The sequence below is a fragment of the Bombina bombina genome, chromosome 11 (genome assembly GCF_027579735.1).
Source record: "Bombina bombina isolate aBomBom1 chromosome 11, aBomBom1.pri, whole genome shotgun sequence".
NCBI classification, from domain to species: Eukaryota; Metazoa; Chordata; class Amphibia; order Anura; family Bombinatoridae; genus Bombina; species Bombina bombina.
The window spans coordinates 90,575,958-90,595,841 of record NC_069509.1 but is presented as its reverse complement, the minus strand read 5'-3'; the positions used below and the strand labels follow the sequence as shown (position 1 = coordinate 90,595,841).

The 19,884-nt window shown below is 36.7% G+C and overlaps 1 protein-coding gene across 1 annotated transcript in view; it reads left to right on the top strand.

Moving 5' to 3' along the window:
- RHOT2 (ras homolog family member T2) overlaps positions 1 to 19,884 on the top strand; it is a 390,839-nt gene that overhangs the window by 354,881 nt on the left and 16,074 nt on the right. The window contains 1 exon segment of the mRNA XM_053694715.1: positions 3,150 to 3,346. Coding sequence (XP_053550690.1) covers positions 3,150 to 3,346 — 197 coding nt within the window.

Sequence of the window (19,884 nt, the reverse complement as noted above, 5' to 3'; positions counted from 1 at the left end):
AATGCTCTGTCTAAATCATAAAAGTTTAACTTTGAACAGCTTTAAAGGCACCGTAAAGTAATTTACATTTTGAGACTAGCAGGACAGGAAGTGCATGCTTATGCTGTACTGGTTTATGAGGTAAAAGTTCACTGGCAAATGAGCGAAATTCGCACTGTTCCATGGTGGTCAGTGATGCCTCATGAGGATAAAAAACAATAGTATTATTAGTATAGTCATAGCATAGTTCTGTTGCTGCAGTTTGCCTGACTCAGCTACAGAGTGCACTGTGATTGTTTAGAGCAGGACAAACTCCTTTACATGCTGCCCTAATTTGCAGCTATTAAAGGGAGAGAAGATAAACATACTTACAGGGTTTTCAAATGATTTATTTTTGATCTGCAAAATCCTTCACATTGGGCTTACAACATGACATTTTAAATGCTTTTAAAACATTTTATTTGTATTAAGTTTTTTGTGTGCAAGTTTTGCTTCATTGCTGATTGTACACTTGTGGAAATTACATTAATGTTCTTTAATAGGACCAGTCAGTACATTAATTAACAAATGCACAATAAAAATACAATGCATTGACACCTGCTTAAAATTTAAAATGAGCAACATATTTTTAGTTAACAAATTTCAAAGTTTCCTTTCATATCCTTGTTCCCATTAACATGTGATAGCCATCAACCAATCACAGACTCATATATTTATATTACAAAAACAAAAGAAAAGACGCAACAAAGCAGTAAACAGATGGGCACTCGGAATATGGATATATGCCACAAGCAAATCACAAAAACTATATATATGTCCTGTGCATTAAACTTGTATCTGAAACAACTGTACACAGTCAGAGCATGGAAAAAGTTACTTGTTGTTCACAAGAAGTTTGTCAGCTTCCCCCACGCACTCTCATGGTATCCAAAGTTAGTGCTTCTATACTTGAATTCACTGAATCTTTGGTGCAGCTTAGCGTATTCAGACACACACAGTGTCAAATCTGAAAGGCAAACATGAAAAACAAAAACAATAAGCGCATCCAAAGATTCACAGCGATATTTATTACAACACACGCATCTGCATAAATGACACTTACAAAATTAAAAACAAAATAAGGCTTATCTATGACAAAGCTCGGCAGGCGAAACGCATAGGGGAGGATCCTACTGAGTAGCATAAACTAACGGCACCAAGAGGAAAGATCTTCCTGCCGTGGAACTCAGCTTTGACTTTTGGCGTGGTGAACCACAAAGCTGTGTACCTGTTTGAAACAGCAAGGCTTCCCAGGAGCATTTTATCTACCAAGCAAATCCTCTGACTGCGGGCGGCGTGCGAGGAAAAGCTACTAAGACTACACCAGCTGAGCATTGTCACAGATAAGCCTTATTTCGTGTTTGTTTTTTTTTTGTAAGTGTAATTTATGCAGATGCGTGTGTTGTAATAAATATCGCTGTGAATCTTTGGATGTGCTTTCTGTTTTATGTTTTTCATATATTTATATACTGTGAATTTCTGCACATGCTCAGTGGGAGGTCTTTTTATAAGGGGACTAAATTGGAAAGTTTTGCTTTTTTTTAAAAAATGCATGCTCTATCTGATTCATGAAAATGTAATTTTAACTTTAGTGTCCACTAAAACATTCTCTTTCTTGTCTTTTCTAGTAGAAGCAAACACCGTTACTTCACTCTTGTGTGTTTGTCATATTCTTTTTATCTTTCGCTTTATCTCCTTCCCTCCCCTAGTGCACTTGTCAACTTGTCTGTAAGATTTATGATTTTGTGCTAAAAATATACTGACATTGTAGAAGACCTGTGGAGATTTTTCTCTATTTATATTTACAGGGATATGTATTTAGTTAATCTTTTTAAAGTGTTTACTTGCAGCCTCACAACCATTAAAATGTTATAGGCAATAACCTTTTTGTCCATTAAATCAGTGGAATGTTTAAAATAACACTTAAAAGATCAGTATATGGAGTAGTAAAAATAGTGAGATTAATTATATTTACTTCCTTCTAATTACTTTAATATATTTTTATGCTTGTAAATTTATGTTAAAACACATCGTATGGTTGAAACTGTTCAGCCAATTATTGTCTGTGAGGCTGCAGTACTTGTGTGAGAGAAGCCAAATTAAAAAAAAAAATGTTTGCCACTGTAAGAATTACCATCTTAAAGGGATATAAAACAAATTCCCTCATTCATTTTGCCCCTTGTCCTGTAATTTCAATCTGAAAATTCTGTGCATTTTTCTTTCTTTTTAGTTATTTATTTATTCTTAATTCCCACAAACATTGAAAGGGCATTGACTTCAGAGTCCAACTGCATCTTACACAGTGGTTGTTTGTCTTTAATTGACCTGATCAGGGGAGATAAATGATATGAAAGACTTTTAAAATAGGTCACTAGACTGCAAAATCATGCACATTGTGCTAAAAAAGAAGCTTTAAATGCTTTTAAAACATGTATTTAGTATGCAGTTATTTTGCTATGTAGAGCTTAATTGCTAATATATGTATGTTGTTAATATTTATTTACTTATATATATTTTTTAGAAAATGTTGCCAACTGGGTGGCATTATGAAGTAGTTGGTGGGGGCAGTGTAATAGTTTACAATTTTATGTTTTTCTATTTTGTTGTTGTTTATAAATAGTACTTAATCTATCCAAAGCACATTTTAATTGCATAATTTATCGTACATTGATTAAATGATAATTTGAACATCAAACATTGACCTAAATTTTAGCTGTGTGTATGTATATATATATATATATATATATATATATATATATATATATATATATATATATATATAAAAAAATATATATATATATATATATATATATATAGACACACACGCTTTGTGTTTATTTAAAGTAAATAGGCAACTGGCAGATTTGTACTGTCGAGCGCAGAAATTAATTGGGGGGGTTTCCATGTGGTTTTGCTTACTTCTGTTCCTTTCTCCTGTTTTTTTTTTACCAGTCTACTCATCCCATACTTATTTTTTCTATAACTTGTCTTTCTCGTTCACGTTTCTTTCGCTCTCTTATTTTGTCAATTTATTTACGTGTCGCCCAGCAAAGCCCATCCTTTGCTTTTGCAGTGGATATATACGTAACTTTGTCGTTTGCTTAATCCTTTTTGTGTTTCTACTTTTACAGCAGCACTACATGGAGAGTCAGACCCCATGCCTGTTTGTAGGTTGTAAGAGTGACCTGGGCGAGGTAAAGCAGCAGCATGGAATCTCCCCAGCAGAATTCTGCCACAAGCACCGCTTGCCACCTCCGTACCACTTCACTTGCCAAGGGAACGTAGACAAAGCCATCTACTGCAAGCTTGCAACAGCCGCTGCCTTCCCGTAAGTACCATGAGATGACAGTTTTAATACAGGGAAAGGATGGGGCTGTTTGTATAAATGGGCAGTCACAGGGGATAAGAGAATTACTGATGGGTTTTAAGGGACACTGAATCCATTTTTTTTCTTTAATGATTCAGATAGAGCATGCAATTTTAAGAAACTTTCTAATTTACTCCTATTATCATTTTTTCTCCGTTCTGTTGCTATCTTTATTTAAAAAGCAAGAATGTGAGCTTAGGAGCCGGACCATTTTTGGTTCAACGCCTGTGTTGCGCTTGCTGATTGGTGGATAAATGTAGCCAGCAATCGGCAAGCGCTGTCCAGGGTTCTGAACCAAAAATGGGCCGGCTTCTTAGCTTAGATTTCTGCTTTTTAAAATAAAGATTTATCTCTCATTTAGATTTGTGCAATGTAACCTAGGTTCCATAATGGCAGCATCCATAATTAGAGGGAGGAGTATGAAATGTGTTCAGTGTTTCTTAAAGGGATAGGAAAACTTGTGCAATTCATTTAGAGCAGGTCATTTTAAGACACTTTTAAACTCACTCCTATTTTCAAATGTACTTTATTTTCTTGGTATTCAGTCTTCAATAAAATGTGTACATATCCTACACTACTCAGAGCAATCTGGGGATTGGTGGCTGCACACATTTTTCTCTTGTTATTGGCTGACTAAATATGTTTATCTAGCTCCCAGTAGTGTATTGCTGCTTCTTCAGCAAAGGGTACCAAGAGAAGGAAGCAAATTTGATAAAGGGAATTGGAAAGTATTTTAGAATAGTAGGTTAAATCATAAAAGAAAAATGTTGGGTTTTATGTCCTTTAAAGGGATGACAGGCAAAAAAGAGAGATAATTGTGTTGTGAGCCAAATTATTTCTTAAACCTACATTTCTCTTGCAAGGTGTATCCAGTCCACGGATTCATCCTTTACTTGTGGGATATTCTCATTCCCTACAGGAAGTAGCAAAGAGAGCACACAGCAAAGCTGTCCATATAGCTCCCCCTCTAGCTCCACCCCCCAGTCATTCTCTTTGCTGGCTCTAAGCACTAGGGTCTCTCTCGGGAGTGTAAAGTGAATGTGGTGTTAGAATATTAGTTTTATTATCTTCAATCAAAAGTTTGTTATTTTAAATGGTACCAGCTTGTACTATTTACTCTCTAGCAGAAAAGTGATGAAGATTTCTGCTGAGAGGAAAATGATTTTAGCATGTTGTAACTAAAATCCACTGCTGTTCCCACACAGGACTGAGGAGTACCAGAAATCTTCAGTTGGGGGGAACAGTTTGCAGGGTGATCTGCAATAAGGTATGTTCAGTCATTTATTTCTAGACAAGACTGAGATAATGCTAGAAGTCTGACAAGATCCCCATGAGGGGAGGGTAAGCTATGTTCACAGACTTAGTAAGGAATTGAATGCTTACATAATAGGGCTAATATACTGGATGACACTTATTCAGGGCAATCGATTGTTTGGCTAAGGAAAAATCGTTTTGCAAGACACTTTGAAAGCCCTTTTGGGTTTTTTTCTGGGGTTATTACCACATGGCTGTTTTTTAGTCACTTAGGAGTGATTTACTAGGCCTCACAGCTCCGGAGTAGAGTGGGAGGGGCCTAATTGCCTCAGATGCACAGTTAGAATTGCAGAGAACTTGCAAAAAAATTGGGATTAGTTCCCAGGAAAGAAATGCTATGTAGCACTCTCTGCCCAGACTGGGGTAGAGCCACTGATGCCTTTAAAATTTAACTTTTATTTCTCACTTTAAAAAATGGGTGAACACAAACAAACAAATTAAAATCTCTCTATCTCTGAATAGCAAGTGTCAATTATTTCTGGTTTTTGTCGAATTGCTCAAGTGACCGGCTTTTTTAATACTTGTGTATGTGGTTTAGTTAGACTAGTCGGTACTTTATTTTATTAATAAAACCAGATTGATCACAAACTTGTAATGGGTATTGGTTGTATTTGGTAGTCTCTTATGTTCTTCGAGACTTAAATTAGTGTAAAGTGGGTTATGATTAAACCTGAGTGACAGCAGGGATTGTCAGATTTTATTTATATTAATACATAGAACTTGGTAATAGTTGGGTATCTTGAGATCTATTGTACTTGGTTATGTAAAGGTACGTGTGCTCGTGTTTGGTTATCTCTTATATTCGAGGTTATTGCATAAATTCTTCCCACATATGATTGGAAACCTATGATTTTTCTTCACTCCTTATAAATAAAGTGATCTCATATTTGTGTTGCGTGTGTTTTTACTGTATAGTTCTGAATACTTGATTCAATAAAGACACCAATTTGCTTGAATTTTAACGAGTAATTTTGCTCTAGGACCCACTATTCAAAATCTTTCTTTTTGTCTTCTTTATTTTTTATGCAAACCCTTTTTCATATGGATGGCGGGGTGATTATGTATATATATATATATCTCTGTCTCTTTCTTTACTGGATGCTCAGAGACTGTTTTGTTTATAGTTCCAACATCCACCTTTAGATTTTATTCAACTTATTAGTACTTGGCTTCTATGTATTGGGTATATTCCCCAGCTAACCATATAGAATGTAATTCTGCAGTGTTATTTTAAGCGTACAATGTTGCAACACTTTGATTTCGGTTTCTTGCTAGGAATTGAAACACTGGTTGTCTTTATAGTGAAAGCTTGTTTTTAATTTTACTCTTATAACACACGTAATGTGTAATTCTGAAGTGTTTTTATAAGTTTACGATATTACAGCACTCTCATTTTGTTTCCTTGCTGTGGGCTCTGATATCTGTGATTATAAATATGTTCTGCCTCTGAGTTTCGGTTTTACTCAATATTCATAGCTATAGCTGATAGATGTACTTCTATGTGAGTTATTAATTATATTCAGCCTCTGAGTTTGGTTTCACTTGATACCCATTAACCTTAACTGATAATTATACTTCTATGTAAGTCATAACCAACACCCGGTATTGTGTCGTTATGTTAACTTGTAATAATTCTAACAACGGTTCCCTGACTGCCGCTCTACGCTGTTGTTTACTACAGCTGAGTGTGGCAGTGTACTGTATCTTTATGGTTTACTTGTAATGATATTTGCCATAATTCCCTGGCTACCGCTCCACGCTGTTATTCACTACAGCTTAGTAATGCAGTGTGTCACTAATGCTAAGTCAGGTTCGGTTATAAGTCTATTAGCAGCCGATGCCTTTGCTGGGTTAAGTTCCCTTGTAACACTAGTGCGGTTACTCTCGGGTTGTTTGTTTAAATAAAGTTACCCATAAGTTCTGTTTCGGTGCTTATCAAGTTTAACCCTTACACACTGGCATGCATTCACACACTGTCTATTACGCTTCCCATTACTTGTTCGTTTTTACACTATTGGAGATAGATTACATTAAAATACATATATATCGCACTTTAGTGGGACCCCATTGTCCCACACAACCCCCCTGACGCGTTTCGCCAGTTACGGCTTTATCAAAGGTGGCGGGCCGCCGATTTTCAAAGCCTTTATTTATTTTCCATTGCGGAAGTTCCGCCTCTACCCTATTTTCATTTGTTAGTCTTGGCTGTCAATCTCGTATGTACAGCCAGTTAGGATCAATGTGTCTAATGCTGACTTGCGTTTTAAGGTCGACTACTAATTTTAACTTAAGGTGGACCTCATCCTCTGCTTAATTCACAGATGTTTTGTTTATATATCGATACTCATTTTTGCTGTAAATTTGATAGATCATAGATGTGCCGTGTGTTATACCATTGTATGTATGTTTTTCCATGGATATGTGTTATTTTTGCCCTTATTGGTGTCATGTTTTCTTCTAAGAAGAAGTGTTATTGTTGGTAATATTTTCTCATATATTTCAGTACCTAGGTTTAAATATTTCAATTTTAACAACATAATAAACACTAACATTCATTTTGGTTGTAAATTTGGTAGATCATAGACATGCCATGTGTTATACTATTATATAATTGTTTTTCCATTATATTAACCGTGAGTATGGGTTATTTATGGTGTCATGTACTCTTCTAAGAGGAAGTGTTATTGTTAGTAAATTTTCTCGTATATTTCTGGTACCTAGGTTTAAATATTTTAATTTTTAACAGCATGATAAACATTGACACAGCTATAATAAATGGCTTGGGTAATATTAATAATATTGTTCTTCTGTATGAATTAGTACAATAGTTGTTTTCCTTTGTATTTCTATGTTTACTGTTTTTCACTGTTCTGTCATTTACATGATTCTTCTTGAATTGTATTGTATTTCCTGCATTTTTTATTTTTTTGTTTTTTATTTTTTAATTTTTATTTTTTATTTTTTTATATTATTATTTGTCGAATATTATTTTTGACTTTTTTTTTCTCCCTCTGTACAATTGTCTGTGTAAATATTATTCTGAAATGAGTTTTTGTGTTTGATTGTTCTGAAATGAATTTTTGTGTTTGATTTTGATTTGCTGTGTGCTCGTTGTGAATAAACTTATCTCCTTTAGCGTGAATGTTACTTTGTGCTCGGTGTGGAAAAAACTAATACCTTTCCAAATCTTTGCTGGGTGCTCTTTTACTGTGCCTATTAGTGACCTTGTGTTCATGTTAAAACTGAATGATACACTTATTTTGTGATATTACTTGTATTCCCATCTAACTTAATCTTATTAAGTTATATCAATCGGTCCTCAGTGTGAATTATTCTCTTTTACTTATTGCATACCTTACTGGTATTGTATATTTTTTCAAATTGTTGTGTGCCGTCATCAACTCATAGTGTTACCTTGGTGATTAGGTTCTATTGTGTCTTATAAAGTTATATAATGAAGGGACTTTGGTCTCTTTAACTTATTATATACCATACTGGTATTATATATTTTTTAGTGCTCTCATGAGTTGTTGTGTGCCAACACCAACTTATAGTGTTACCTTGGTGCTTTAGTGCTATTGTGTTTTTTGAAAGTGATATGAGGAATTAACCGTGTTCTTGCATTCTGGATATTAAATAATGTTATTCCAAACTTTTTTATCTTCCCTTTATCCTATTACCCAGTTCTCAAGGGTTCTTACAATTGCTTTTATTAGAATGTGTGTTGAGTTATTTTCGTTTGGATTGCATCCCAGACTTGTATGTGCATCACTGTGCACCTATATGGGAAATGAATTGGATTCTTATGTATTTCTATATTTCTGACTTGTGTGTACATCTATATTCAGCTTTACAGGAAATGTTACTTCTACTTATCATAGAAATACAAAATAGTTGTTATTTTCATTTATTCCATTTGGATATACTGTGTTTAATAGATATATCCACTTGCTCTCAGCTTTAAGCAGAGCTGTTTCCAGGTCTCCTCCCCTTACTCCTAGTTTGATATGTTCTATTCCCCAACATTGAAGACCTTTGGGGCTAGAATTATGTTTGGATAGAAAATGTGATGCCACACTGGTTATTGCTTTGCCATCCTCTACATCTTTTCTGGCATTCTTAATATTTCTAAGATGTTCCATTAGGCGAATTCTTATCTTGCGGGTCGTCATGCCTACGTAATAAAGTTGGCACGTGCATTGCAGTACATAGATTACCCCCTGGGTGTTGCAGCTTATGTATTTATTGATTTTGTGGATTTGACCGAACCTATCCATTATGCTGTTGGTTTTTTTGACATACTGACATGTGGAACATGTTCCACATTTAAAAGAGCCTGGAGTAAAGGCCGTCAATGTTCTCTTGCTGTTATAGTGACTTTGTGTTAGCATGTCTTTCATGTTTTTGGCTCGTCTGAATCCGATTTCTGGTTTTTCTCCCAGTTGTACTCTCAATGCTGGATCTGATGTTAGAATATGCCAATGCTTTTGAATGATTTCTTTGATTTGATTGGTTTGCGAAGTGTAAGTTAGGATCAGTCTTGTTTTATTGTCCTTTAATTTGTTTTTCTTTTTCAGGAGTTTTCTCCTATTGGTGTTCATCGCTTTGTTCCTTGCTTTTCTAATACTTGTCTTACTATACCCTCTGATGGTCAGTCTTTCTTCCAGTTCTTTCGCCCTTATTTTGAAGGTATTTAAATCTGTACAATTGCGTCTAGTTCTTAGGAATTCCCCTGTTGGCAGTCCTCTCAGGGTACCCGGTGCATGTGCACTTGATTTATGTAGTACACTATTTGTTGCAGTTTTCTTCCTGTACAGATCTGTGGTGATTCTTCCATCTTCCTCTTTGATTATTTTTAGATCAAGGAAAGCAATTTCTTTTTGACTCATTTCAGATGTTAACCTGATGTTTAGATCGTTCTGGTTTAATATGGTTAGGAACTCCTGTAATGCTTCACAAGAGCCCTCCCATATAAACAGAATGTCGTCAATGAATCTTATCCATAGGGGTATATGATCAGTATATTGTGTGTTATTTTCCGTGAATACATGCTCTGCCTCCCACAACCCATAAATAAATTAGCGTAAGTGGGGGCGCATGCTGTCCCCATTGCTGTTCCTCTTGTCTGCAAATAAAAGCCATTATCGAAGGTGAAAAAATTATACTGTAAGACAAATTTCAGCAAGTCGATGATAAATTTATTGTGGTTTTCATCTTCTTCAGATTTTTGTGTCAAAAAGTATTTTACCGCCTGTACTCCCTTATCATGGTCAATGGATGTATATAACGCTTCGACATCAGATGTCACTAGCCATGTCTTTTTTTCTATATAGATGTTATCTAACTTTTGTAGGACCTCCATAGTGTCCTGAACATAAGAGGGCAATTCCTGTACAAAATTTCTTAGTCTGTGGTCGATGTATTGGCTCGCTTTCTCTGTAAGGCAACCCATGCCAGATAGTATGGGTCTCCCTGGGGGGTTTGTCTGATTTTTGTGAATTTTTGGAATGAGATATAGTGTGGCCACTTTTGGATTAGGTACTTCCAGAAATTTCCTCTCTTTTTCTGTTATTACTGCATCTCTATATGCTTTACAAATCATGTGATTGTATATTTGTTGATATCCCTCAATGGGGTTGAATAGCAATTTCGAATAGCATTTTTTGTCATTGAGTTGCTTGTTCACTTCTCTTAAGTACATTTCCATCGACCACAGACTAAGAAATTTTGTACAGGAATTGCCCTCTTATGTTCAGGACACTATGGAGGTCCTACAAAAGTTAGATAACATCTATATAGAAAAAAAGACATGGCTAGTGACATCTGATGTCGAAGCGTTATATACATCCATTGACCATGATAAGGGAGTACAGGCGGTAAAATACTTTTTGACACAAAAATCTGAAGAAGATGAAAACCACAATAAATGTATCATCGACTTGCTGAAATTTGTCTTACAGTATAATTTTTTCACCTTCGATAATGGCTTTTATTTGCAGACAAGAGGAACAGCAATGGGGACAGCATGCGCCCCCACTTACGCTAATTTATTTATGGGTTGGTGGGAGGCAGAGCATGTATTCACGGAAAATAACACACAATATACTGATCATATACCCCTATGGATAAGATTCATTGACGACATTCTGTTTATATGGGAGGGCTCTTGTGAAGCATTACAGGAGTTCCTAACCATATTAAACCAGAACGATCTAAACATCAGGTTAACATCTGAAATGAGTCAAAAAGAAATTGCTTTCCTTGATCTAAAAATAATCAAAGAGGAAGATGGAAGAATCACAACAGATCTGTACAGGAAGAAAACTGCAACAAATAGTGTACTACATAAATCAAGTGCACATGCACCGGGTACCCTGAGAGGACTGCCAACAGGGGAATTCCTAAGAACTAGACGCAATTATACAGATTTAAATACCTTCAAAATAAGGGCGAAAGAACTGGAAGAAAGACTGACCATCAGAGGGCATAGTAAGACAAGTATTAGAAAAGCAAGGAACAAAGCGATGAACACCAATAGGAGAGAACTCCTGAAAAAGAAAAACAAATTAAAGGACAATAAAACAAGACTGATCCTAACTTACACTTCGCAAACCAATCAAATCAAAGAAATCATTCAAAAGCATTGGCATATTCTAACATCAGATCCAGCATTGAGAGTACAACTGGGAGAAAAACCAGAAATCGGATTCAGACGAGCCAAAAACTTGAAAGACATGCTAACACAAAGTCACTATAACAGCAAGAGAACATTGACGGCCTTTACTCCAGGCTCTTTTAAATGTGGAACATGTTCCACATGTCAGTATGTCAAAAAAGCCAACAGCATAATGGATAGGTTCGGTCAAATCCACAAAATCAATAAATACATAAGCTGCAACACCCAGGGGGTAATCTATGTACTGCAATGCACGTGCCAACTTTATTACGTAGGCATGACGACCCGCAAGATAAGAATTCGCCTAATGGAACATCTTAGAAATATTAAGAATGCCAGAAAAGATGTAGAGGATGGCAAAGCAATAACCAGTGTGGCATCACATTTTCTATCCAAACATAATTCTAGCCCCAAAGGTCTTCAATGTTGGGGAATAGAACATATCAAACTAGGAGTAAGGGGAGGAGACCTGGAAACAGCTCTGCTTAAAGCTGAGAGCAAGTGGATATATCTATTAAACACAGTACATCCAAATGGAATAAATGAAAATAACAACTATTTTGTATTTCTATGATAAGTAGAAGTAACATTTCCTGTAAAGCTGAATATAGATGTACACACAAGTCAGAAATATAGAAATACATAAGAATCCAATTCATTTCCCATATAGGTGCACAGTGATGCACATACAAGTCTGGGATGCAATCCAAACGAAAATAACTCAACACACATTCTAATAAAAGCAATTGTAAGAACCCTTGAGAACTGGGTAATAGGATAAAGGGAAGATAAAAAAGTTTGGAATAACATTATTTAATATCCAGAATGCAAGAACACGGTTAATTCCTCATATCACTTTCAAAAAACACAATAGCACTAAAGCACCAAGGTAACACTATAAGTTGGTGTTGGCACACAACAACTCATGAGAGCACTAAAAAATATATAATACCAGTATGGTATATAATAAGTTAAAGAGACCAAAGTCCCTTCATTATATCACTTTATAAGACACAATAGAACCTAATCACCAAGGTAACACTATGAGTTGATGACGGCACACAACAATTTGAAAAAATATACAATACCAGTAAGGTATGCAATAAGTAAAAGAGAATAATTCACACTGAGGACCGATTGATATAATTTAATAAGATTAAGTTAGATGGGAATACAAGTAATATCACAAAATAAGTGTATCATTCAGTTTTAACATGAACACAAGGTCACTAATAGGCACAGTAAAAGAGCACCCAGCAAAGATTTGGAAAGGTATTAGTTTTTTCCACACCGAGCACAAAGTAACATTCACGCTAAAGGAGATAAGTTTATTCACAACAAGCACACAGCAAATCAAAATCAAACACAAAAATTCATTTCAGAACAATCAAACACAAAAACTCATTTCAGAATAATATTTACACAGACAATTGTACAGAGGGAGAAAAAAAAGTCAAAAATAATATTCGACAAATAATAATATAAAAAAATAAAAAATTAAAATTAAAAAATAAAAAACAAAAAAATAAAAAATGCAGGAAATACAATACAATTCAAGAAGAATCATGTAAATGACAGAACAGTGAAAAACAGTAAACATAGAAATACAAAGGAAAACAACTATTGTACTAATTCATACAGAAGAACAATATTATTAATATTACCCAAGCCATTTATTATAGCTGTGTCAATGTTTATCATGCTGTTAAAAATTAAAATATTTAAACCTAGGTACCAGAAATATACGAGAAAATTTACTAACAATAACACTTCCTCTTAGAAGAGTACATGACACCATAAATAACCCATACTCACGGTTAATATAATGGAAAAACAATTATATAATAGTATAACACATGGCATGTCTATGATCTACCAAATTTACAACCAAAATGAATGTTAGTGTTTATTATGTTGTTAAAATTGAAATATTTAAACCTAGGTACTGAAATATATGAGAAAATATTACCAACAATAACACTTCTTCTTAGAAGAAAACATGACACCAATAAGGGCAAAAATAACACATATCCATGGAAAAACATACATACAATGGTATAACACACGGCACATCTATGATCTATCAAATTTACAGCAAAAATGAGTATCGATATATAAACAAAACATCTGTGAATTAAGCAGAGGATGAGGTCCACCTTAAGTTAAAATTAGTAGTCGACCTTAAAACGCAAGTCAGCATTAGACACATTGATCCTAACTGGCTGTACATACGAGATTGACAGCCAAGACTAACAAATGAAAATAGGGTAGAGGCGGAACTTCCGCAATGGAAAATAAATAAAGGCTTTGAAAATCGGCGGCCCGCCACCTTTGATAAAGCCGTAACTGGCGAAACGCGTCAGGGGGGTTGTGTGGGACAATGGGGTCCCACTAAAGTGCGATATATATGTATTTTAATGTAATCTATCTCCAATAGTGTAAAAACGAACAAGTAATGGGAAGCGTAATAGACAGTGTGTGAATGCATGCCAGTGTGTAAGGGTTAAACTTGATAAGCACCGAAACAGAACTTATGGGTAACTTTATTTAAACAAACAACCCGAGAGTAACCGCACTAGTGTTACAAGGGAACTTAACCCAGCAAAGGCATCGGCTGCTAATAGACTTATAACCGAACCTGACTTAGCATTAGTGACACACTGCATTACTAAGCTGTAGTGAATAACAGCGTGGAGCGGTAGCCAGGGAATTATGGCAAATATCATTACAAGTAAACCATAAAGATACAGTACACTGCCACACTCAGCTGTAGTAAACAACAGCGTAGAGCGGCAGTCAGGGAACCGTTGTTAGAATTATTACAAGTTAACATAACGACACAATACCGGGTGTTGGTTATGACTTACATAGAAGTATAATTATCAGTTAAGGTTAATGGGTATCAAGTGAAACTAAACTCAGAGGCTGAATATAATTAATAACTCACATAGAAGTACATCTATCAGCTATAGCTATGAATATTGAGTAAAACCGAAACTCAGAGGCAGAACATATTTATAATCACAGATATCAGAGCCCACAGCAAGGAAACAAAATGAGAGTGCTGTAATATCGTAAACTTATAAAAACACTTCAGAATTACACATTACGTGTGTTATAAGAGTAAAATTAAAAACAAGCTTTCACTATAAAGACAACCAGTGTTTCAATTCCTAGCAAGAAACCGAAATCAAAGTGTTGCAACATTGTACGCTTAAAATAACACTGCAGAATTACATTCTATATGGTTAGCTGGGGAATATACCCAATACATAGAAGCCAAGTACTAATAAGTTGAATAAAATCTAAAGGTGGATGTTGGAACTATAAACAAAACAGTCTCTGAGCACCCAGTAAAGAAAGAGACAAAGAAAGAGACAGAGATATATATATATATATATACATAATCACCCCGCCATCCATATGAAAAAGGGTTTGCATAAAAAATAAAGAAGACAAAAAGAAAGATTTTGAATAGTGGATCCTAGAGCAAAATTACTCGTTAAAATTCAAGCAAATTGGTGTCTTTATTGAATCAAGTATTCAGAACTATACAGTAAAAACACACGCAACACAAATATGAGATCACTTTATTTATAAGGAGTGAAGAAAAATCATAGGTTTCCAATCATATGTGGGAAGAATTTATGCAATAACCTCGAATATAAGAGATAACCAAACACGAGCACACGTACCTTTACATAACCAAGTACAATAGATCTCAAGATACCCAACTATTACCAAGTTCTATGTATTAATATAAATAAAATCTGACAATCCCTGCTGTCACTCAGGTTTAATCATAACCCACTTTACACTAATTTAAGTCTCGAAGAACATAAGAGACTACCAAATACAACCAATACCCATTACAAGTTTGTGATCAATCTGGTTTTATTAATAAAATAAAGTACCGACTAGTCTAACTAAACCACATACACAAGTATTAAAAAAGCCGGTCACTTGAGCAATTCGACAAAAAACAGAAATAATTGACACTTGCTATTCAGAGATAGAGAGATTTTAATTTGTTTGTTTGTGTTCACCCATTTTTTAAAGTGAGAAATAAAAGTTAAATTTTAAAGGCATCAGTGGCTCTACCCCAGTCTGGGCAGAGAGTGCTACATAGCATTTCTTTCCTGGGAACTAATCCCAATTTTTTTGCAAGTTCAGTACTAGATGCTAGCACCACTCCTCAAAGGAATATAGATACTAAATTTCAATACAGTATCTTAAATAATTGAAACCAGTGAGGAGCTTGCCTATATAGTGCCCTTGTTATCCTTGTGTGTAGAATTGCAGAGAAGTTCATGCTGTTTCACATGGAGGGTCCTGCTGATGTTTGAGGGCCTAAAAGAAGCTATATTCCCCCAAATCTGATCCCTAAGGGCAGGTAGGGCCACAGCAAGGCTGTGGCAAGGTGCTGTAGTGATTTAACCAGGTGTTGGCTTTAGGCTGCTCCGGTTTGGGCATTAAGGGGTTAATCGTTTTGAAACTTGGGGTGCAATCTTATTAAGGCTTTAGCTACATACTGTGAAAATTTCAGAAAGATTGCTGCATTTTTCACCGTTTTGTAAAATTGTGTGCTCTTTTTATCTCTTAAAGGCACAGTAACGTTTTTTTCAAATTGTGTTTTTTATTTGATTAAAGTGATTCCAAGCCTGTTTGTGTACTCTACTAGTCTGTTAAACATGTCTGACACTAAGGAAAATCCTTGTTCAATGTGTTTAGAAGCCATGGTGGAACCCCCTCTCAGAATGTGTCCCACTTGCACTGATATGTCTATACACTTTAAAGATCATATTGTTGCACTTAAGAATGTGGCCCAAGATGATTCTCAGACTGAAGGTAACGAGGGTAGCCCGTCTGCCTCTCCCCAAGTGTCACAACCAGTTACGCCCGCGCAAGCAACGCCTGGTACCTCTAGTTCGTCTAACCCTTTTACATTACAAGACTTAGCGGCAGTCATGGATAATTCTCTTACAGCCTTCTTATCTAAACTGCCCGTGTTACCTGCAAAGCGTGATAGCTCCGTTTTAAGAACAGATTATGAGCATTCTGACGCTTTGGTAGCCGTATCCGATATATCCTCACAACGCTATGAAGTGGGAGCGAGGGATTTGATGTCTGAGGGAGAAGTCTCTGATTCAGGAAGGGTTCCTCCCCAGACAGATTCAGATACATTGGCTTTTAAATTTAAACTAGAACACCTCCGTGTTTTACTTAGGGAGGTATTAGCTACTCTGGATGACTGTGACCCTTTGGTGATCCCAGAGAAATTGTGTAAAATGGACAAGTACCTAGAGGTCCCTGTTTACACGGATGCGTTTCCGGTCCCTAAGAGGATTGAGGATATCGTTACTAGTGAGTGGGATAGACCAGGTATTTCCTTCGTTTCCCCCCTCCTGTTTTTAAGAAAATGTTCCCCATATCTGACCCCATGCGGGACTCGTGGCAGACGGTCCCTAAGGTGGAGGGGGCTGTTTCTACACTAGCTAAACGCACAACCATACCAATTGAAGACAGTTGTGTTTTTAAAGACCCTATGGATAAAAAATTAGAGGGTTTACTTAAGAAAATTATTGTTCAACAAGGTTTTCTTCTCCAACCTATTGCCTGCATTATTCCTGTAACTACTGCAGCTGCTTTCTGGTTTGAGGCGCTGGAAGACTCGCTCCAGACGGAGACCTCATATGAGGAAATCATGGATAGAATTAAGGCTCTAAAGCTAGCTAATTCTGACGCCGCTTTCCAAATAGCTAAGTTAGCGGGGAAAAAAATAAATAAATAAATTTTAAAAAAATAAAATAAAATTCAGGTTTTGCCATTTTGGCACGCAGGGCGCTATGGCTAAAGTCCTGGTCGGCCGATGTGTCGTCTAAATCCAAGCTTTTGAACATTCCTTTCAAAGGGAAGACCCTATTCGGGCCTGAATTGAAAGAGATTATTTCAGATATCACCGGGGGAAAAGGCCATGCTCTCCCTCAGGACAAAGCCTTTAAAACAAAGAACAAAGCTAATTTTCGTTCCTTTTGCAATTTCAGGAACGGCCCCGCTTCATCCTCTCCGGCTGCAAAGCAAGAGGGTAGTGCTTCACAGCCCAAGGCAAACTGGAAACCTTACCAGGGCTGGAATAAGGGTAAACAGGCCAAAAAGCCTGCAGCTGCCACCAAGACAGCATGAAGGGGTAGCCCCCGATCCGGGACGGGATCTAGTAGGGGGCAGACTCTCTCTCTCTTCGCTCAGGCCTGGGCAAGAGATGTACACGATCCTTGGGCATTAAAGATTGTAGCCCAGGGATACCTTCTAGAATTCAAGGACTCTCCTCCAAGGGGAAGGTTCCACATTTCTCGTCTGTCTACAGATCAGACAAAGAAAGAGGCGTTTCTCCAACATAGGTGTGTCCGGTCCACGGCGTCATCCTTACTTGTGGGATATTCTCTTCCCCAACAGGAAATGGCAAAGAGCCCAGCAAAGCTGGTCACATGATCCCTCCTAGGCTCCGCCTTCCCCAGTCATTCTCTTTGCCGTTGTACAGGCAACATCTCCACGGAGATGGCTTAGAGTTTTTTGGTGTTTAACTGTAGTTTTTATTATTCAATCAAGAGTTTGTTATTTTAAAATAGTGCTGGTATGTACTATTTACTCTGAAACAGAAAAGAGATGAAGATTTCTGTTTGTAAGAGGAAAATGATTTTAGCAACCGTTACTAAAATCGATGGCTGTTTCAACACAGGACTGTTGAGAGGAATTAACTTCAGTTGGGGGAAACAGTGAGCAGACTTTTGCTGCTTGAGGTATGACACATTTCTAACAAGACGATGTAATGCTGGAAGCTGTCATTTTCCCTATGGGATCCGGTAAGCCATTTTTATTACATAAGAAAAAAAGGGCTTCACAAGGGCTTTTAAGACTGTAGACATTTTCTGGGCTGAAACGATTGATATATAAGCATATTTTATACTTCATAGCTTTGAGGAATTATTTTATTCTTGGGAATTATGTAAAATAACCGGCAGGCACTGTATTGGACACCTTATTCTCTAGGGGCTTTCCCTAATCATAGGCAGAGCCTCATTTTCGCGCCTCTATTGCGCACTTGTTTTTGGGAAGCATGACATGCAGATGCATGTGTGAGGAGCTCTGATACATAGAAAAGACTTTCTGAAGGCGTCATTTGGTATCGTATTCCCCTTTGGGCTTGGTTGGGTCTCAGCAAAGCAGATACCAGGGACTGTAAAGGGGTTAAATATAAAAACGGCTCCGGTTCCGTTATTTTAAGAGTTAAAGCTTTCAAATTTGGTGTGCAATACTTTTAAGGCTTTAAGACACTGTGGTGAAATTTTGGTGAATTTTGAACAATTCCTTCATACTTTTCACATTTGCAGTAATAAAGTGTGTTCAGTTTAAAATTTAAAGTGACAGTAACGGTTTTATTTTAAAACGTTTTTTGTACTTTGTTATCAAGTTTATGCCTGTTTAACATGTCTGAACTACCAGATAGACTGTGTTCTGTATGTGGGGAAGCCAAGGTTCCTTCTCATTTAAATAGATGTGATTTATGTGACACAAAATTTAGAGAAAATGATGCCCAAGATGATTCCTCAAGTGAGGGGAGTAAGCATGGTACTGCATCATCCCCTCCTTCGTCTACACCAGTCTTGCCCACACAGGAGGCCCCTAGTACATCTAGTGCGCCAATACTCCTTACTATGCAACAATTAACGGCTGTAATGGATAATTCTATCAAAAACATTTTAGCCAAAATGCCCACTTATCAGCGAAAGCGCGACTGCTCTGTTTTAGAAAATACTGAAGAGCATGAGGACGCTGATGATATTGGTTCTGAAGTGCCCCTACACCAGTCTGAGGGGGCCAGGGAGGTTTTGTCTGAGGGAGAAATTTCAGATTCAGGGAAAAATTCTCAACAAGCTGAACCTGATGTGATTACATTTAAATTTAAATTGGAACATCTCCGCGCCCTGCTTAAGGAGGTGTTATCTACTCTGGATGATTGTGAGAATTTGGTCATTCCAGAGAAATTATGTAAAATGGACAAGTTCCTAGAGGTCCCGGGGCCCCCCGAAGCTTTTCCTATACCCAAGCGGGTGGCGGACATTGTAAATAAAGAATGGGAAAGGCCCGGCATACCTTTCGTCCCTCCCCCTATATTTAAGAAATTGTTTCCTATGGTCGACCCCAGAAAGGACTTATGGCAGACAGTCCCCAAGGTCGAGGGGGCGGTTTCTACTCTAAACAAACGCACCACTATACCCATAGAAGATAGTTGTGCTTTCAAAGATCCTATGGATAAAAAATTAGAGGGTTTGCTTAAAAAGATGTTTGTTCAGCAAGGTTACCTTCTACAACCAATTTCATGCATTGTTCCTGTCACTACAGCAGCGTGTTTCTGGTTCGATGAACTAAAAAAGGCGCTCAATAAAGATTCTTCTTATGAGGAGATTTTGGACAGAATTCATGCTCTCAAATTGGCTAACTCTTTCACCCT